The 20,852-nt window shown below is 60.0% G+C and overlaps 1 protein-coding gene across 1 annotated transcript in view; it reads right to left on the reverse strand.

Annotated features, from left to right (window-relative positions):
* Window positions 1-1,070: 1,070 nt before the first annotated feature.
* The window catches only part of LMX1B (LIM homeobox transcription factor 1 beta), a 73,797-nt gene continuing 54,015 nt past the window's right edge, over window positions 1,071-20,852 (reverse strand). The window contains exons 3-8 of the mRNA XM_070430029.1: window positions 4,616-4,848; window positions 3,821-4,002; window positions 3,572-3,649; window positions 3,364-3,430; window positions 1,535-1,678; window positions 1,071-1,228 (exon numbers count right to left, since the gene is read on the reverse strand). Of these exons, the coding sequence (XP_070286130.1) occupies window positions 1,071-1,228; window positions 1,535-1,678; window positions 3,364-3,430; window positions 3,572-3,649; window positions 3,821-4,002; window positions 4,616-4,848 (862 nt within the window). The remainder of the gene's footprint in view (window positions 1,229-1,534; window positions 1,679-3,363; window positions 3,431-3,571; window positions 3,650-3,820; window positions 4,003-4,615; window positions 4,849-20,852) is intronic.

Raw genomic sequence — 20,852 nt, forward strand, 5'->3', positions numbered from 1 at the left:
GGCAGCTGGCTGGGCTCCTTGTCACAGGAGGCGACGGCGTGCCAAGTGGGTGACCTGAGAGGCCCTTCCCGCCGGGAGGTTCTGCCATTTTGCCCAACTCTGCCTGGTTCTGAGCTCTGTCTCTGCCCTTGGAGCTGGCTGGCGTCCGCCCTGTCTGCTCAGGAGACCAGCCTCCTTCTGGGCTGAGGAGGTCCCCATCCTCTCCCCTCTTCCCCTCCCCTCCCCGCTTCCTCTCCTTTCACTATACGAGGAGGGGCTCCCTCCCAGCCTGGCCTCTCTCCCCTTCCTGACCCGGCAGGGCTGCTCCGCAGAAGCCGCTGTCTCCTTCAGTGTCTCTACGTCTCTGTGCGTATCCACATGTGTGCCGTTAGTGTGTGCGTATCTGTACGTGTGCTGTTAGTGTGTGCGCATCTGCACGTGTGTCTCTGGCCCTCGGGTCTGCCTGGCTCCGTCTTCCCTCCCCAGTGACTCCCCCAGGGCAGAGCCACGGTGGGCCTGGCACCTGGCTGGCTCTTCCCCACCTCTGCCCCGGCTCTGGCTGGGAGGGGTGACCCTCCGCCCCAGGCCTGCCCTCAGAGGTGGCGGTGGGGGGCGGGCGCCAGCACAGGGTACAGGTAGCTTCTCACAGGTAACAGGCCTCGCGCGCATCATCCTGGGGCCTGCACAGGGGCCCTGCCTTGGCCCAAGCCTGGGCCATGGAGCTTGGATGGACACAGAGAGGATGTTTAAAAAAATAGAGAGAATTTAAGCTTCCCCAAAAAGATGGGGACAGAGGAGGCGATGGAGGCCGAGGTGGGGCAAGGAGGCGAGTGGCTGTCCGAGAGCTCTGGGTCCCTGGGGGTGGCATGGTCTCTGTGGGCAGGACACAGCCCTGCGCAGGCTGTGCTCAACTGCCTGTCCGCTGTGCCCGGCGGGCACGTTAGCCAGGCCCGGCTGGCCGAGGGGACGGCACCATATGGCTGTCTGCAGAGTCTGTGCGGGTGGCGGGGCCAGGAGGGCGGGGCTGGCCGCTGTGGTCCGCGGTCCCACCCCGGGACCCGAGCCCCAGTGTCCGTGCGGCCGGCTGGCTCTCAGGAGGCGAAGTAGGAACTCTGCATGGAGTAGAGCCGGTCGATGGGGTTCCCCACGCGGGCCTGCAGGGAACCCACGTCGGAGGAGCCGAGGAAGCAGTCGCTGAGGCTGGTTAAGGAGGTATCGCTGTCGATGTCGTGGAAGATGGAGTCGTTCCCTGGGGGGCAGAGGGACGTCAGGAGGGGGGTGAGGGCTGAGGCTCCTGGGGACCCTGTCGGCCTACAGGCTGTGGCTGGAGGTGAGGGAGCGTCAGGATGGCCTGCCAGCAGCTCCTGAGCTGAGGGGCTGGGCCGTAGGAAGGGTCTCGAGGGCCCCCTTCCTGTCAGGGGGAGGCGCAGGGGCTGCAGGCCCTGGGGTGAGGGTGGCTGCCATGGCCCCAGGCCCGCCAGGCCAGGCAGGGGGCAGGGGTGGTGCTGGGGCGGGAGGGGGCGGGGCGGCTTACCATAGGGGTTCATGTGGTCACCTGGCATTTGGGGTGGCGTGAGGCCCTGCTGGAAGGGGTCGCTGCTGCCATAGGGGCTCTGCTCCATGGCCACGATCTGCTGCTGCGGCGGGGCCAGCGGCGTGTAGGAGGCCATCATGCCCTCCATGCGGCTCGACAGGACCTCTGGGGGCAGAGCACGCCGTCACCACCAGGCCCTGCCCGCCTGTTCTGTAGCCCCAGGAGCCCCTACAGGTGCACCCCCAGGGTCCCCACAGACCTCCTACCTACCCCCGGGCACCCACGGCGTCCCTCGGACCTTCTCCAGGCCTCCCCGGGGACACCCCACACCCTGCAGCTGAGGTTGCCTGTGGCCTTCCTGGGCCCACAGGACATGGAGCCCAGTTCTCCGAGCCCCACCCCCTTCCCCAGACACACACTCCAGCTCCTCTTCCAGAACCAGCTCCTCAGAAGCCAGAGGCGCCCCCCTCCCCGTCCTCCAAAGGCCCTGCACTCCAGGAGCTCACGCCTCGGGGAGACACCTAGGCAGGCGGTGATGAGTCAGCGCGTGGGTGCAGTGAGCGCCCTGCATCTGGGAGTATCCAGGTGGGGCATGAACCCCGGCCAAGGAGGCCCAGAAAAGGCTTCCTGGACGAAGGGGCCCCACCCCCGTGTGACTTAAAGAACCAACAAGGGTTTGACAGGCTTGAGAGGGGACAGCTGAGTCTGGGGCCGCTGGGAACCCCAGGGGCACACCTCCTGTGCTGCCTGGGAGACGAGGCAGTGGTTGCAGCGTCCGGAATCCACTGTCCGGGGAGAGGGGCAGAGGGAGCAGAGGGGAAGAACTGGGCCCTGAGGCCATGGCCTTGAAGCCCTGGGTCAGCCTGGGACACTGGCCCCCGAAGTCCTGAGCGAAGGGCCCGGTATCTGCCTGGAGCCCCTGCCTCACTCCAGAGCAGGCAGCTCGGGGCCCCCACCCACTTCAGTGCCCCAGAGAGTCCCCGTGCCTCCCTTCAAGGCCTGAAGGTTCCAGGTCCCCCTGAGGCCTGGGAGACCAGCCTGGCATTTTGGCAAAGCCCAGTGTTGGAGGGGCTGCCTCCTGCCCCTTTAACTAGCCCCTCCCCGTCCAGCACGAGCCCAGCCGGACTCCTCCACACCGTGCACTTTCTCTGGAGACTCCGCTGTGGGCAGCAGGGCCTGTGGTCAGGGTGCGCACCAGCTTAGGAGCCCCGCGGAGGTGAGGCTGGCTCTGTCCCTTATTGCCCAACAGGCCCTGTCTCACTGAGCCCAGCCTCATCTGTGAAATAGGACATGGCAACGCCCTTCCTCACGGGGACCTGTGAGAACTGAGACCGAGCGTGTCACGTGATGCGTTCGGTGCCTGGCACATGGTGACAGGGAGCAGAGAATTGCGGTTTTAACATCAGGATGTCTGCCACCTCTCTTGCGTCCTGTGGTCGCTGCCACCCCTCCGGCTGTCCACCCCGCCACCTCCCCTGCGTCCTGTGGTCACTCCCATCCCTCCGGCTGCCCACCCTGCCACCCCTCCTGTGTCCTGTGGTCGCTGCCACCCCTCCGGCTGCCCACCCCGCCACCTCTCCTGCGTCCTGTGGTGGCTGCCACCCCTCCGGCTGCCCACCCCGCCACCTCTCCTGCGTCCTGTGGTGGCTGCCACCCCTCCGGCTGTCCACCCCGCCACCTCCCCTGCGTCCTGTGGCTGCCGCCTCTCGGCTTCACTGGGCTCAGCTGGTTCCAAGGCAGCTGTCCCCTGAGCTGACGGCCTTGGGGGAGGTTCCTGGGGCGTCTTGGTGTAAGTGACAGAGCCAGGCCCCCTGGTCCCTGCCCCGGCCCCAGCCCCGGCCCCGGCTCACCTTGGCCCAGCCGCTGGGAGTTCTGCTGCTCCTGCTGCTGCTGGTGCCGCCGTGCCAACTTCTTCATCTGCGGGAGACACAGTTCGTGCCAGTCCCCGCCCCTCCCCCACGTCCCCATTAGTCTCCCACACACACACCAGGCCCTCTGCCTCCTGCCCGCAGCCCCCTCCACTCTGCCCGGCGGGGGCAGGGGCCGGTGGCCTCTCACCTTGGCTCTTTGGTTCTGAAACCAGACCTGGACCACGCGCACGCTGAGGCCTGTCTCTGCTGCCAGCGTCTCGCGGACCTGCCAGGAGAGGGAGAGAGGGAGGCAGGTCAGGCCCGGGGAGGTGGTGGGCTTGGGGTGGATGGATGAGAGGGAGGTGGAGGGACATCCCCGTCCCCAGCCGGCGTGGACAGGGTGGTGTCTGGAAAGGCAGCAGGTGTGGTCACCCCACTCCACCCCCCCGCCCCTCACCTTCCGGCAGGGCTTGGAGGAGACCTCGAAGGAGGCCTTGAAGGCTCTTCGCTGCTGCGTGGTGAGGATGGTGCGGGGTCGCTTGGGCCTCCGGGGGTCCTTCCCGTCATCCCCGCTGCCCTTGCTCTGGCCGCCCTGCCCCTTGGCAGGCTTCATGTCCCCATCCTCGTCCTCACTCTTCACTGTGGGGGACACAACCCAGCCCGTCAGCTCTGTGCCCTCAGGCGATCTGCCGCCTGATGGGATCCAAGCGCCGCAGCCTCTGCCTCCCGCCAACACCCGCCATGGCCTCTGGCACCTGGAGACCCCAGGCCAGGGGCCAACCTTGGAGGAAACCAGCTCCGCCAGCCCAGCGCCAGCCAGGCCCCAGGGCCCAGAGAACCTTCTGGAAGCTTCCAGGGACTAAGAACTGACAGGCAAGGACCGTGCTCCAGATGTTCTCACACAGGAGTATTCATGACCATGACAGGCAGACAGACACACACGCACGCACACTCACCCACCAGCACTCACACATACAGATGGCACGTGGGCCCACCAAGGCTCGAGCAATGCAGCTCACGGACATCTCCACACACACACAGGTGCATGCGCACAGGCAGGACGACCAGGCACACACGCACACGCATGCAGAGCATGTGTATTCACCCAGAGACACACCCGCAATACCATGTCCAGCTGCCACTCTATGCCCCAGAGTCGTGGGTCTCGGAGATGCCAGCCCTCCCCCAGCGCCCTGCCCAGTCCCTCCCCCTTCCCCTCCCCCCCCCCCCCCCCAGCTCCAGCTGGGCTCACCGGAGTCGGACTCGTCGGGGCTCACGGAGCTGAGCAGGTCCTTCTCCTTCTCGTAGTCACCCTTGCACAGCAGCTGGCCCTCCTTGAGCACGAACTCATCGCCCTTGCGGAGCTGCCGCTCACAGACGCAGCAGCAGAAGCAGCCCAGGTGGTACACGCACTCCAGCGCCCGCATCACGAACTCGGTGGGGGCGATCTTCTCCATGCAGCCGCTGCACTTGGCCGCGAAGAGCCTGCGGGTGCACAGAGGGGCCACATCAGCTGGGCTCGGGGTCCCTCCCAGAGGCCACTGCCTATGGAGAGCCTCTCCCACCACCCTGACCCTCCAGCCCAAGTGGGAGGAGCCTTCCCTGGGCACAGAGCCACATGGGGAGGGCCCGTGACCTCAGGGTGGGCTCTGGGTATCCTGCCCAGAGGTGCCCTCTCCTGTATGTCAGCTCAGGGCCCTTTCCACTCAGAGACACAGTGGCCACTAGAGGGCAGAGTCCAAGGTTAGCCTTAACCTTTCCCAGGTTGGCCCCAGCCTGAGGGGAAGGGCAGGCAACCCACAGGTCCATCCACCCTCACCCCAGGATCCGCTCTGCCTCCTCCCTGCCCCTCCACCACCCTCACATCCAAGCAGTTCCCACCCTGGCCAACCTACCACCAGCATGGGCCCCTCCTCTCCTTTCTGAGTGACTGTTCCAGTGCCTTCCCTGGGCTCCTGGCCCCTCCAACCCTTTACCCTCCAGGATGAGAGCCAGAAAGATCTGCCTAAAACACTTACCCGGTCATGCTGCTTCTCTGCTCTAGACTCTTCCATGGCTCCCTAGTGCCCTTGGGAGAACATCAGGTTCCTGAGTCTGGCACTCACGGCCCTTCACGATCCTGCCTCTTTCCCCCCCACCTCTGCTCCCTCAGGCTGTGCCTCTTCAGAGCACCCCAACACTGCTCTTCTTTCTTTCTCTGGCCCTGGGCTTGGCTAACACCCACTTATCCCTCTGCTCAGCTTAAGCATTGCTACCATGAAGTGATGTATTTACTGAGCACGCACAGCACGCCAGCTGCTGCTCTAAGCACTTTGCCTGCAGAAACACATTTAATCCTCGCAGCACCCCTCTGAGACAGGGAGGGATACTAATCCCATTTTAGAGATTAGGAAACTGAGGTGCTCAGCACTGGAGTCACTTGTTCAGAGTCACATGATAGTAAACGATGGAGCCGACTCTCAGCCTGGACCTATTTGGGTTCCCCCAGGACAACGCGGATCCCATCCCATCCCCTCCCGGGATGCAAAGCCCGCTGGGGGCTCCGGCTCCGGCCCCGCGTGTGCAGAAGGGTCTGAGCAGGATGGCCCCTCCTCTGCCCGCACCTACTGACCGCTCCTCTGGCCGCCCATCCCTATCACGTGCTCTGCTCTGTGGGAACTCAGCCCCAACAACACTTTGATGGAAAAATTTATGAAGAATCAAATTATTGCTGCTGGGAGGGAATTAAAACCATTTTTCATTCCCAGTGTCCCCGGGCCACGTCTGTGGGCGCCACCTTGGGAGCGCTGTGCACATCCCATCCCTCTTTATGGCCCGCCATCGCAGGCGCAGATTACAGCTGCAATTCTCTACTAATCGGTTCTGGAACAGCCATAAACGCGAGGCCTGGCCTGCCTCCCTCCCCGGGGCTGCCGTCAGCGCCGCCCACAGTGAGCTGCTGAGATGCAGGGGACAGGGCCAGGCCCCATCTGCCTGCTGCCCCCGGCACCGGCCAGGGCACTCAAATTGGGGGCATCCCCAGCAACCCTGCCACCCCCTCCATCCTACCCTGCAGGCTCCTATTCATCCTGCGATGCCCAACTCCAATGCCACTTCCTCTGGGAAGCCTTCTTTGCTGGCCCGGTCTTGGGAAGGTGGCCTCAATGCTCACCTGAGCTCCTCTGGCCTCAGTCCCCTCTCCCATAAAGCAGGGAGTCACAGAGCATCCCTCAAAGGCCTGTTGTCAAAATCCAGTGACACTGGGCATGTAACTGGGTGAATGAGGGTCACGTGGGAGGGACCGCACTGCCCGTCAGCTCTGCGCCGGTTCCTTGGGCAGGACCTCACTCCACCGGGACCTCAGGGGGGCCCTGAGGGTTTGTGACGCAGGTGAGTGAAGGTGTGGGGAGGGCTGAGGCTCCAGGCACACGGGACCCCCAGCCCACACGTTGGGGGACTCTGTAGGAAGAACCTGGCCTGGTTGTGGGCTCTAATTTGGCCCTTTGGCTGGAGAGCTTTGTTCAGGGTACAACCTACCCAGCTGTCCATGGCAGCCTCAGGCAGAGGCCCCGCCCAGCTCTGCTGAGGGGCTGGCGAGGGAGCCGGCAAAGAAGCCAGGTTTGCAGAACTCGCTGCTCTGACACGGAGGACACGTCTGTCCTGCCCCCTCACTGTCCCTCTGTCCGGTCCCCACACTCGACCTGGTGTCCCAGGGGCCCCAGTAAGGTCTGCAGCCGCCTCTGTGGCCCATGAGTGGACAGGCAGCGGCCACTTCTGTGCCAGCACGGCAGGGCCAGGGCTCAGGCGGCGGTCAGCACCTTGGGGCTCCCCAGGAGGCCTGCTTGGGCTGCGAGAGGGGCTGCGGGCGGTGACCCGCATTTGCAGGCACTGCCACCGGGCACTGCCACCGTGCAGGCGCATTCAGAGCAGCCCTGCTAATGCCTTGGCAGCAGGGGGTCGATTGCTACTTTCTCCAAACTCATCAACACAATCTATTATTAATACTTCTCCAAAGGCTCAGCGCCGCCATTACTGCGGCAGCGCCAGCCACTCGGGGCATCATCTGTTATCTAGATTGCAAAAACTCGGGAAATAAAACAAACGGCGCGCACTTTATAAACCGAATGTGCCATCCGTTAGGTCTCTGAGCATCTCTCCTCCCAATAAAACATCAGGGGGGACACATGAAATACTCGCTCCCAATTACGGGGTGCCTTTGTCTATCGTGCAGGGGTGAGAGCGGTGTGGGAGGGGCTGGGGCACCAGCGGGGTACCCTCCTCTGCGTGAGCCCCCACTCCTGCCCTCAGTCCCTCCCACCGTGGAGGGGTTGGTGGCAGCAGCGCGGAGAAGCAGACCCAGCCACAGGAGGGGTGGCACTGGCATCAGACGGACTCGGGCTCCATGCCTGGTTCCAGCACTGCTGGCGAGTGACCGGGCACGTGATGTCCTCGCTCTGAGCCTCAGTTTACTTACCTATATAATGGGCTCGACAACACTGCCTGATTCTCAGTGTGAAGTGCAGTAAGTTGTCAGCACAAAGCAGCGAGCACAGACGGAGTGGTCAGGGGCCTCGCAGGCTGTGTGAGGCCAGAGGCCTCTCTAGGGATGCTTCAGATGTGGACCAGAGGGGCAGAGTGAGTCGGCATGGAGGCCCTCCTGCCGCTCTACCTCCGCTCCCAGGGGCTCTGGGGCCTGATGTGAAAAGCCCTGACCTCAATCCCGATTCAACCACTCACCGGTTCTGTGACTGTGACCTTGGGCAAGTCAGAGTCTGTTTCCTCATCTGTAAGATGGGGACAATAGTCCCTGCTCCTCAAAACTGTGCTAGGGATTCCAGATGGGCGTGTCCCTGCTGCCCACACTGGGGCTGGGAGGAAGGGATGGGGGAGCCTGGGGTCAGGGCATGCTGGGTACCGAGGAGGCTCAGAAGCTCCGGCCCGGGAGGAGCCTGGCTTCCCCTGCCCGCTGCCGGCCCTCTCAGTATCCCTCATCCCACTTCCCCCCGTGCACCCCCTTCCAGACACCGAATCTAGAGGGCAGCTTTGTGACCACATCACAGGCACATGGCCTTGCTGGTCACCCACGCAGCCCTCCTCCCCATTTTCCATGTAAATGGCCAAGCCTTTCCTCCCGCTTCCCTACTGCTGGGTCACCATGCCCTGTGCTTCCCGTCTGCCCCCAAACACCTGCTGATCTGGAAGGACTCGGCCTGGGTGTCTCCTCTCCAGTCTTAGCGGATGCGTCCCTCTGAGTTCCCTAGCCTCATACCCACCCCACCCCCAATTGTAGCACAGATACGAGGTCCACCTGCCCCGGGTCACCTCTGAGCACCAGGCCCTGAATACAAAAAGGTGAGCAATGAATGTTTGCTGAACCAACCAAGACAGTCCTGTTCAGCCTGTGCAGCAGGGAGAGGCAGTCCTCACCCCCAACCTGGTCTGGTGGGGGCCCCTGGGGAGGCAGGGCCACCTGGGAGGGGCTCTGGTAGGGGTGGGGCTAGAGCAGGCAGCCTGGGGTTCCATCCTGGCTCCATAACTTTGGTCAAGACATTGAACTCTCTGAGCCTCAACTTCTTCATCTGTGAAATGGGAATGATGGCATCTACCTATGGCGTTGCTGGGAGGGCCGGCACAGAACCAAGGATACGCTACAAGAGCTGGTGTCTGCCCTTCTCTTGTCCCACCTGGGTCCAACATGCCTTTGTCCAGCCCCCTCGTTGGAGTCTCTGAGATTCTGGAGAGAAGCATCCCTGACACCTGTCCCAACCCCACCTCCCTCCCTCTCGTGACCACCTGGGTTCTAGATCGGGCCTTCTCGCTTCTGTGTGGCCTGAGCTGGACAGAGCACACCTCGCTCAATTCTCTGTCTTCTCATTAACATGTCTGAGCACTGATAAAGCACAGTTATCATCTGCATCACCGCAGTAAACCCAGAGCCCTCAAAGGAAGACTGCTTCCCTCCCATTTTACAGATGAGCACACCAAGGTGCAGTGGGCAGATGACTCATTCAAGGTCACATGGCAGCATCACTGTATACCCCGTCCCTGCTCCGTGCATCCAAGTGTTTCTCTGCTTGTCACTACCTTGCCCTGTGATCTGAGTATCACACCCATGTCTGTCTGCCCTCAAGGCTCTGAACGTTGTGGGACAGGGGCCTGATTCACCCTGAGTTCTCATTACTCAGCACAAGCCTGGTGCCCAGTAGGTACGGCTGAGCGGATTTTTCTTAAGCTAAACTGAACATCTTCCCCTCACAAGCAGCCCCCCCCCCCCCCCCCCCCGCCCCCAGGATCATCTGCGATTGTGGAGCAAAAATTCCCTTTCTGGAGACATCACTTCCCTTAAAGAGTCCCAGGCTATAACCTATCTCTAGCTCCTCTGAGTTTTTGTTGGTTTATTTATTTAATGCTCAATTTATTAAAGTCCTCGAGCTAATATGCAAAACCCCAAAACCAATGTTTTCTGGAGCATTCGCACATGGATTACAAATCTGATCCACTAATTTCTCTTCAGCCGCTGACGACTGCAGAGATGCGCACAGGATGGCTGGTTCTTCCACCTCTGATAAAACTGGGTTCCTAACGTCCTGGGGGGGGGCTCCCACCTCTCCTCAGGGGTCTGCACACCCGCATCTTGGAGTCCATACAGCATGTATCAGGCCTGGAAACCTGGCTCTGTCACTCCTGGCACCGGACCCTCACACAAGCTCCTTCTCTCGGAGCCTCAGTGTCTCCATCTGTCCAACGGGGATAATGGCTGGGCACATGCGATAGGTTAAATAACCCTGGCATCATCTCTCCAGGCCCTCCAGCACCCCGCTCACCGTCCTCGCTCTACCTCCTCCACACTGCACTGCCCTTCCCACCCCCGTCACCGAACTGCACAGTTTATGTAGCCCCTTGCTGAGTTCTCAGCCTAAGAGCATGCAACCATTTCAGGATAAGTCCAAACCCACTTGTGGCACTCATGGCCCCACTCCACCTGTCGTCCTGCCCCCCGATCCTCTGCTACGGCTGCCATGCTCCTCCTTGCTCCTTGAGCACAGCAGGTTCCTGCCTGCCTCCTTAACACTCAAAACCCCACCTGCCTCCAAGGCCTGTCTTCTTCCTCCCTTTCCTTTGCTTCTTGTTTAAACCCTTTTTCATCCTTCAAGACCCAATGTAAGTGTCACCGCCTCTGGGAAGCCTTCCCTGATGCCCACAGACCCAGATATTTGTGTGTCTGAAGCCCCACTGACCTAGACATCAGGAACTGGGTGCAGTTCACCCCCATGGCCCTGGGCTCTGGCACTGAGGAGGTGGTCCCTGAGTGCCTGTTGAATGAGTGAACAACCTTGTGGGAAATGGCATGGGCAGTCAGAGATACTGGATATTGGACCAGAGGATATTGGATACTCTGCTTTGGGGGCGTCTGAGAACAATACCAGGTGACAAGAGAAATGAACTCGCCCTCTCCTATCCTGTCCCCTTCACAACTATACAACCTGGAGCCCAGTGTCCTAACTTTCTTATCAAGGAAGTTGTATACACGGCTCTTGTTGGGCCGGGAGTCCTGCAGCAAACCCCAATAGCCCCTCACCCCGATCACACAGGAAAGCCCCGGGTGCCATGTGCTATTACATGACCTCCCTGACCACTGGAGAATGGGCCAGGCCTGGACACGTGACTCATGGTGACCCTCTGTCCCGTGTCCCTTCCTTCCCCTGCTCACTCAAGGGCTCTTTGTCCGCCCCTCCATCCTCAGACGTGTGCTTGCTCACAGCTCCAACACCAGCTGTGTGGTCTTGGCTCATTCACATCCCTTCTTTGAGCCTCAGTTTCCTCTTCTGTAAAATGGGGCTGTTGCTCCCTCCCTCGGCTGGTGGTTGAGGACCTGGTGAGTTTTAACCTAGTGAGACAGCCCGGCCCAGGGCCTGGCACACAGAGGGGCATCTGGCAGGTGTGTGCTCCCTCCCCTCCTCAGTCTCTCACCATGTGGCCTGGTATAAGCTCTGGAACCTTCCCTTCCTCACCTCTAATTTCAGTCTGCAGCCTGGTCACATTGTTCCTTGGGTCTGTGCTCTCCATGTCTGTCAGTCTGTCTGCCTCTTTGAGGTGGGGACTTCCGTCAGACCCTCCCGGGGACCACACTGGGGAACAGGCAGATTCTGGCCTGGGTTACCTTAGGGCCTCGCCAGGCCCACGTCCCACAGTCCCTGGAATCCCTCCCTCCATGGGGTCCACCAGGCTTGGCGCCTGGAACCCCAGCCCCTCTGTCCTCACTGGCTACACCTTCTTCTTCTTCTTCTTTTAAGATTTGTAATTGACTTTTAGAGAGAGAGGGAGGGAGAGAGAGAAAAACACCGATGTGAGAGCAGCTGCCTTCTGCATGCCCCCTGCTGGGGATCAAGCCTGAAACTCAAGCATGTGCCCTGACTGGGAATCGAACCTGCGACCTTTAGATGCACCGGACGACGTTCAACTAACTGAGCCACACCGGCCAGGGCCCCACTGGCGACACCTTCTCGCATTCACCCAGCAAACACGCGTGGAGGCTGGCTGTGAGCCAAGCCCCCAAGATGCCTGGGGAGCAGAGTCAGACCAGAGCTGGCTCCCTGGGGTCCGCTCGGCGAGCTGGGAGGCAGGGAAAGGCCGCTGGTCCCTGCAGGAGAGCTGGGCACTTCTTGGGTAACGTGGCGTGGCACACCGTTAATAACCTGCTTCTGGGGGCAGAAGGACTGGTCCAGGGGTCTGAATCCCAGCTCTGCCACCCACGAGCTGTCTGGAAACTAGGGACCTCGGCCCCCGCCCTCCAGGTCTCACGATAATGCGTCACCCTCTGGCCAGGCCTCAGGCCCCTCCAGAGCCAGCGCTCAACGCGGTGGCTCAGGACACTACTGCTCCGGGGACTGTGATGACGCCTGGTGAGGGATGAGCTGGAGCTCTCAGGCGCTGAGGGGACAGGACCCTGGACACTCCTGGGGGCCCAGCTGCTGCTGCTAGAGTTTGCCTGTCACTTGGGGAACGGGATGGGGGGGGGGGTGCGAGAGGGGGAGGAGCAGGCGGAGGGAGCGGCCTGGCCTCCTCCCTCCCCACTCGCTGACATCTCCCCCACGTGCCTGTCGCGTCCTTATCATTCCGGGCGTAGCTGTTTTTTATTTTGAGACAAAAAGGGGCCTGTTGATGGGGATCCAACTCAAACCAGCTGCAAACATCTGCTTTGATGCGGCGGCTGCGGCGGCGGGCCAGGCGGGCGGCGGCGGGAGCCGCAGGCGGGGCCCGGTGCGCGCGTCAATCACGCGGCTGGAATGCGCGGCGGGGCCCGGCCCTCGGACCGGCGGCCGCCAGCGCGCGGGCCTCGCAGGGCCTCTGGCAGCCTCGCTGCCGCGACAGACCGGTCCTGCCGCGAGGGCTGCCCCGGCGCTTCCTGCGGGGCCAGACCCAGCTGTGCGGGCCGCCGGCTCCTCGGCCCTTTGATCCGGGCCGGGGCGCTGTCGGGAGCCCCCAGCCAGGGCTGGAGGTCTCGGGCCAGGGCTAGGGTCAGGCGGGACGGACACAGACAGGACCCCGGGGTACCCACATTCCATGATCCCACACATTTATTGAGCGCCTACTGCGGTGCCAGGCAGTGTCTGGAGGCTGGGGATAGAGCAGTGAGTCAAGTGGACACTCCCCCCCGCCCCCGCCCCCCCACTTCCTTCTGTTTTACTGGACAGGGACAGGCAACACATAGATACGTCAGCATGCAGGTCGCATGCAGCGTGTAATAGCCAGTGACAATGTGATGAAGAAAAACGAGGCAGGAAAGAGCAAGGGGCAGTCAGAGGCTTACTGTCATCTGGGGAAGGGGGTATCCGCTCCCCCACAGAGGGACCAGCAAGCGCAGTGGCCCTGAGGCATGGTATATCTGGGTGTTGGAGAAATGACCAGGAGGCCTGTGTAGCTGGAGAGGAGGGGGCAGATCATGTAGGCTCTGAGCAAAGGGGGATCTGATCCAACTGGCATTTAAAAACTGGGTTCCTCAGCAGCCACGTGGGGGAGGGGGAGGTGGGGGCGCAGGGAGGTGGGTTGGGAGGTTATCTCAATAATCCAAGCAAAAGATGACGACGTCCCTTTAGACCAGCTGAGGGCAGGGGAGGTGCTAAGAGGTCAGACCTGGATGCATTTTGAAGACAGTGGCCCGGGGGGAGGTGCAAGGATAGAGGCATGGGTGAGCCCAAGATCCAGGGGCCTGAGGAACCAGAGGGATGAAATGAAATGGAGACTGAGGCAGGTGGGGGAGGGGGAGAGCTGGGAGTGCAGGCCTGGGCATGTTACATACAAGCTGCCTTCTAACAGCCATGTGGGTGCGGCTGGGGGCTGCTGCATATATGAGTTCTAAGAGGCCCACGCTAGAGATACTGTCAGGAGCTGCCAGGGTAGACACCCCCCACACGCACACACACACATACACGCACACACACACACACGCGCCGCGCGCGCATGCACACATGCAGACACATACTTACAGACATGAACTCTCATACACATACACATACACAAGACACACAGATACACACACACAGACACTCCCACAAATATCTATGCCTATAGAGGGAGTTGCTGTGGACACATGGCTGGGCACCTTTGGGACTCTGACCCTTGGGGGTGCTGGGCAAGGCTGAGGAGGCTCTTTTCCGTTTGGAGACATTGGGGTTTCTCCAGTGACACCAGGGAGAGCCACTGGCCGGGAGCAGGTGGAAGGCGGAGCATCACTTCAGGCTGACGGGCCTCCCACAGGCCCTCAGGCAGGAAGAGCTGCTGGGCCAAGAGGCAGGGGAGGACCTGCGAGCTCCTGGCAGGCACAGCTAAGGGCTTCCCCTGCACCATTTCATTAACCCTGGGGTTGATGCTCGCCCCTCTTTTTTCTGCCCTTCACTGGCCAATTCAATTCATGTGCTGATTCACACATTCATTCATTCCCTACTATGAGCCAGGCCCTGTGCTGGGCTCACAGTAGGAGCCTTCTCCTCTCCCCTACTCATCAACCCCCTCTGAACTGACCCCAAGTTCCCTGCTCTCATTGTCACCCAGTCACCAGCTCTTAGTCGCCAAATGCAGCAGCCTTTATTATTGCTACTGTTACTTTCTAAGTTTATTGAATGTTTCCTACATACCACACCCTGTGCCTTATTTGCACTCGGACCGCCCCTCCCCCTTGAGACCCCTGAGAGGTAGGCACTGCACCCTCTTCTCACAAGAGAAGGAAGTGATGCTCCAGAGGGTAACAGCCGCTCAGCATCGGGCCTGAGGCTGAAGCTGGGACCCGGGGCTCAGGGCTCCAGCTCCTTCCTGCCTCCCTGCGGGTCTCCTGGACCGCCCTGTGTGTGGAGCCCTCTCCTGCCCTAGCTTCCCTCCCTCCCACCGTTGGAATGGCTCTGCTCCTGCTTGCTCAGCTCAGAGCTGCTGGGCCCAGGACCTGGAACCAAGGTTACAGGGGCGAGGGGCTGGTGACACAGGGGGAAGATGAGAACCCCACACCACAAGGCGTGGAGACCTTTGAATTTCTCTCCAGGGTCCTGAGTGGGCAGAATAGGTCAGGCCCAGAGCCGTGTGCCCACGAAGGGCTGAGGGACCCAGGGTAGGGCCTGATGGGGTACAAACTTGGCCAGGTGGTGGGCAGGGCTGGGATCAGGGAACACTCCCTGGAGAAAGGGGCTGTAGACTGCAAAGGAGTGAATGGGGGACGTGGCCAGGGTGGGATGGGAGCAGAGGTGTGTCTGGTTCCAGAGTCTGGGCTCTGTGCAGGGGCAGAGAAGCAGAGAGAACATTCTGGGAGGGAGAGGTTGGAAAAGCCCTGGCATGAAGAGATGGAGGCCACTTGCAGGATTAGGGAGGCAGCGGGCACTCAGGCTGGAGCACAGGTGAGGAAGGAGGAGGGTCAAGCCGGAGGTCTTGAATGTTGGGCTAAAGAAGATAGATCGGGCGTCTTTTCTTCCCATCTACCCATCTATCCATCTACCCACCCACCCACCCACTCACATAGCCATTCCATCCATCCACCCACCTACCCACCCACTCCATCCATCCATCCACATTCCCATCCACTCACACAGCCACTCAGCCACATATCCACATATATATCCATCCATCCATCCATCCATCCATCCATCCATCCACCCATCCATTCCTCTCTCTATCCACCTATCTACCCACTCACACAGCCACTCAGCTACATATCCATCCATCCATCCATCCATCCATCCATCCATCCATCCACCCACTTACCCAGCTATCCACTCCACCCCCCAATCCATCCACCCCTCTCAGCAGCCAGCCATACATCCATGCACCCAGGCATCCATCTATGTTTTCAACACATACTTAGGCCCTCGCTCTGTCTGTGCCCAATCTTATGCCATGATTCCTCCTCTTGAAAGAGGAACTGCCTTTGAAGGTTTTCACTGTAAGACTAGCTGATTCTGAAAGCATTTACCCAACAGCCACCATGAGCAAGCGCTGTGCTGGGAGACCAGTGGGGAACAAGACACAGGGTCACTTCCCCTCCGTGCACTCCGGGTGTCAGGAACAAGGAGGTCTCAGAAGGAGAAATCCGGGCACCACTGGAGAGCCGAACAGCCGACCCAGCTGACATCTGGCCCCATCATTCTGACCCCGAGGATTGGGGACTCCCTGTGCAGGGACCACAGCATTTTAATCAGGGTTATAACAACATCGATCCACTTCCTTTGAGCAAGTATTTTCTGGAACAAACTCCATTAGGGCAATTTAATTTTTTGATCAATTTCCTTCCTAGTGCAGTTAAATATAATGCACAACTTTTTCCATTTCCATTTTTATTTTACTAAAATTATTTTCATTGAGAAATTATTTTCCATGAAAATTTTTAATAAAGGTTGGCTCTATCATCCGGTCTGTGCTCGAGCTGCAGCTCACTGATGACCAAGAGTTGAGTCTCTGGTTAATTTGTAGCCAGTGACACATTTCACAACGGATGGTTTCATCGTTGTCAGTTGTATCTTGTACTGGTTAATTTAGCAAGTTAAATTTCCCTCAGGCACAGGGAGGGCAGTTTTCAATGTTACCAATAAAATTACTACAGTTTATGATCACAAATTTTACCAGGCGGCCAATGAAAACATGCGCAGGGTCAAGGAAGTGTGCTCCTTGCTCTTCGGAGACTCAAAGATAACAGCCCCTCCCCTGGCACCCCTCTCTCCTGGTTAAACCCCCTAGATTCTGGTAGCTGTTTCTCCAAACTCAGATCACAAGTCTGACTTTGTCCAAATAGCCCTTAAAGCATAGTACACAGCAACTCAAGCCTTCAATGGCAAGAAGATCCATCTCCTCCCTTATTCCCACACTATACTCCTCTTAATGCAACGACAGAGAACATTAATTTTGTTAACCAAGTCAAGGAGGGTGACACTGCCCAATCTCTCTCATGAGATCTGGACAAGCCCTCTCGCGCCGCCCCCCCCCCCGCCCCCCCCCCCGCACACACCTGTGCTCCTGCGGTCAAGTTTTTGAGCCCCACCCTGACATGCATTCCCAAATGTCAAACTCACAGGAACCAGCCCAGCCCTGTGCTCAGAGCTTCACATGTAGGGGCCTCGCCAATGCCTCAGGAGCACCCTGGGAGATAGGAGTCCGGGTCAGTGTCTGGCTGACTGTTTGCCGGGACACAGCCATAGCATGTGGGCGGAACACGTCCCCCCGCTAAGGGGCCTGAGGTTAAACCTGAGAAGCGGGTGCAGCAGGAGAGCTGGACTCCACGCTGGTGGGAGGCGGGAGGGACATTCCGGAGGAGGAGTCCCTGGAAGTGGGGGTGGCATTGGCTAGTGAGTCAGAAGAGGCCCTGGGAGCCCACCTCCTTGGGTCTCTGCTATCAGGCTCCAGCCGGGTGGGGGCAGGCAAGGGGCGATCCGGGCGGGTCAGGGCTGGGTGCCCCGGCTCGGTGTCTCGGGCACACGGCCGCCCGCCGGTCTGTTTAGTGGGTAACTGATCACCCCGAGCCCCGCCCCAGCCGCCCGCAGCCCGCCAGAGCCGCTTAATCACCGCCCGCCCGGCTGCATTAGCATAGTAATGGCCTTTAAATTGAGCCTCTTTGTTTTTTAATTAAGCTCCCAGCAGGTACAGAGAAGAGCGATTATTGAGGAAGCTGCCAGCGCTAATCGCCCGCAGTCATTTGACAATTAAAAAGCGCCTGGCTTTAACCCTTTCCCCTCGCCTGCAGCAGTTCCCCTAGCATTTATCCTGCGCCGACTGTGTACACGCCTTCCCGGTGGGATTCGTGGACCCCGCTCCAAACAACTCGGAGAGGTCCCCGCCAACGCCTCCGTTTTGCTGAGGAGCAAACTGAGGCGCAGAGAGGGAAGGTAACTTGCCCAAGACACACAGCTTGGCGTGAAGGAGGTGGGGTTGGCAGGCAGGTTGCTAGCGAAATCCAGCAGCCTGGGCTTTGCGCCCTGCACTGCCCAATGCACGGAGCACCACCCACGTGTGAATCTGGCAAAATCTTTGGGTTCCAAGGCTCAGGTGGGCACCTCTTCAGAATTCCCAGGGCATCCTCTCTCCCCTGTTACTCATCTAGTCCCCAAATACTGATGGGGTGCGTAATGTGTGCCAGGCACGGTGCTGGGCTCCGGGAAAGGCTGCGAGCAAGCCATGGGCTGACAGGCTGAGGAGGGAGACTGGTGACTAGAAAGATAGGCGCGATGCCGGGCTGTGCTGGCTCTGTGGATTGAGCATCGCCCCATGGACCAAGAGGTCCCGGGTTTGATTCCCAGTCAGGGCACGTGCCCCGGTTGCGGTTGCGGGCTCGATCCCCAGTAGGGGGCACGCAGGAGGCAGCCAATCAACGGGTCTCTCTCATCATTATGTTTCTATCTGTCTCTTCCTTCTTCTCTGAAATCAATATATATATTTAAAAAAAGAAGAAAGAGAGGTGCGACTGCTCCTGCTCCACCCCAGGGGTGTGTGTCGGGGGGGGGGCGGAGGGGGGCCACTTTCCTGGAGACAGAAGTTGGGGCTGAGATTGAGAAATGAGGAAGATCAGCCAGGGGAGGGCGGGAGCGATGGGCAGGCCAGACAGGAGGGGAAACAGTGAACGCTAAACTCAAAGACCCAACAGCCATCGGCCAGAAATTAAAGGTGCAGAGGGCGTGCGGGGGAGGGGGACGTGGAAGCGGGGAGGCTGAGCCAGCTGGACTGTGCAGGGTCTTACAGACTTCAGAAATGTGGTATTTTAGTAAGAGTTGAATTTCTCTTTGAATAGGCAATGGTTTAATATTCAAACATACAAAGGTGTTCGCTGCCCTAGCCATGCAGGGCTCCTCCCCTGAGCCTCCTTCCACGGCACAAGTAGCTGGTGGGCATCTACTATTCTCCCTCCCGACCTGTTTTTTTTTTGGAAATGAGAACTGGTTGGGGTTTCTGCCCATTTTTGTTTGTTTTCCTCGAATGCTAGTTGACTCGACACGCTGCTCTGCATCACCCCCCCCCCCTCCCACCTGCCGGAGTGCTGGAGAGGACCCCCCTCTGGGCCGGGAGCTCCGCACTGCCAACTCCGCCACCTGGGCAAACCCCAATGTATCTAACCCGTGTCCCGTGGACGGCCTTGTGGGCCACTCAGAGGATGGTTGTCTGCATCTCAAGAGCGGGCGGGAAGCCATTGAAGCATTTTAAGGGGGCGTGGCTTGGGCGATTGACATTCTTAAACCATCATTTTGGCTGCAGAGCAGGGACCAAGGGTGGGGGAGCACGGGAGTGGGTGACCAGCCGAGGGGGTCCAGGCTGTGGGAGTGGAAGGAGGGGTGGGAAGCCTGGGTGACTCCCTTGACCCTTTCCGGGGCCTGGCGGATGGAAGAGCAGGGGCTGAGATGGGGTGCATGGTGGTGGATGGGGCCCCGGGAGACACCAGGTGCGCAGTCACCCAGAGCAGCAGCAGCAGCAGCAGCAGCATTGGGTCGGGGATCCCCCAAGTCAGGCTCTCTGGATCTGAGCCCAGCTCTCCCCGCCCCCCGCCAGTTCAAGCCCCATCTCTGCTCACACTTCAGAGGGGCCTGCTGCCCTGAACCCCCCTTCCTCCACTCCAGGCTGAGCTGGCGTCTGTGAAGAGCAGCAGCCTGGCAGCTGGCTTTTTAATAAACGGAGGGAGAGGAGGCTCAGGGCCTGGGGTGTGGGTGAGGAGGCTCTACCAGCGGTTCTCAACCTTCCTAACGCCGTGACCCTTCAATACAGTTCCTCATGTTGTGGTGACCCCCAACCATAAAATTATTTTCGTTGCTACTTCATAACTGTAATTTTGCTACTGTTATGAATCGTCATGTAAATATCTGATATGCAGGATGTATTTTCATTGTTACAAATTGAACATAATTAAAGCATAGTGATTAACCACAACAAACAATATGTAATTATATATGTGTTTTCCGATGGTCTTAGGCGACCCCTGTGAAAGGGTCGTTCGATCCCCAAAGGGATCACGACCCACAGGTTGAGAACCGCTGCTCTAGACAGACAGAGGGACAGCTTCTGCCCCTGCTCCTCAGCCCTGGGCTCCTTGGTAGAGGGGGGCAGACTGCCCATGTCCCGGAGCCCTCCTCACCTTGTCCCTCAGCCACTCACTGACCCGATAGAAGCTGGTGGGGACAGCCAAGGCCAGCCTCGGGCTGGGCTCCGGGCTGGGGCTGGGTTCCGTGCACCCACAGAGGGAGGCAGCCAGCGTGCGGCACTGCGGGCAGCGAGGGGTTAAGAGTCTGCCCACCCCCATCTATCAGCCAGCATCTCCCAAACAGAGGGACAGGCGAGAGGCAGCTGTCCAAACAGGCCTGTGTACCTGGCCGCAGCCCGAGGACAGGGCAGTGGCTGTTTACTCGGCTCCCCTCCCCCAGTGGTCACACTGGCAGGGCATTTCCATGCGTCTCCCTCGGGCTGTGCCCCGGCCGCTCCTCCCGCCCCCCTAAATGCTCATGTGACAGACAAGGAATGTCCTTGCTCAGGGCTCTGGGCTGGGGTCTCCAGGAGATGGTGGCAGAAATGCTGACCGGCCCAGCTGGGCCACAGTCGCCAGGAGCTCCAGGCAATACCACACACTGCCCAGAGAAGAGACGGAGTGTCTCAGAGCAGGGACCCAGCCTGGGGAACCGGTGAAACTGGGTGCCTGGGGAACCCCATCTCAAACCACCGCTTGGGAATGTGTCTGCTCAGGGCAGACGTGGCACCGGATGGGGACTCTCAGGGCTTTCCAGGCCCCGAGCCCGCCCTGCCCTCGCCCCTTCCTCACACCTGCCTCAGGACACTCTGACCTCCAGACCTGTGTCTCCTCCCCTGTCCCCATCTCCCTGCGGCCACCAACAGCCACCCTCACCACTGCCTGAGTGACCGCCTAGACTAGAGCCTCCTCCCTGACCGCTGTCCCCACATTTGACCCATCATCAGTTTACGCAGCTCTCGGATCTGACCCTCCCACTGGAGGTGAGCTGCGTGTGGGACCCAGTAGCTTGATACCCGCATGCCACGCCCTCCCC

This window comes from Myotis yumanensis, unplaced genomic scaffold (assembly GCF_028538775.1).
Source record: "Myotis yumanensis isolate MYYU_CA2020_CCGP unplaced genomic scaffold, mMyoYum1.0.hap1 SCAF_12, whole genome shotgun sequence".
In the NCBI taxonomy this organism is placed as follows: domain Eukaryota; kingdom Metazoa; phylum Chordata; class Mammalia; order Chiroptera; family Vespertilionidae; genus Myotis; species Myotis yumanensis.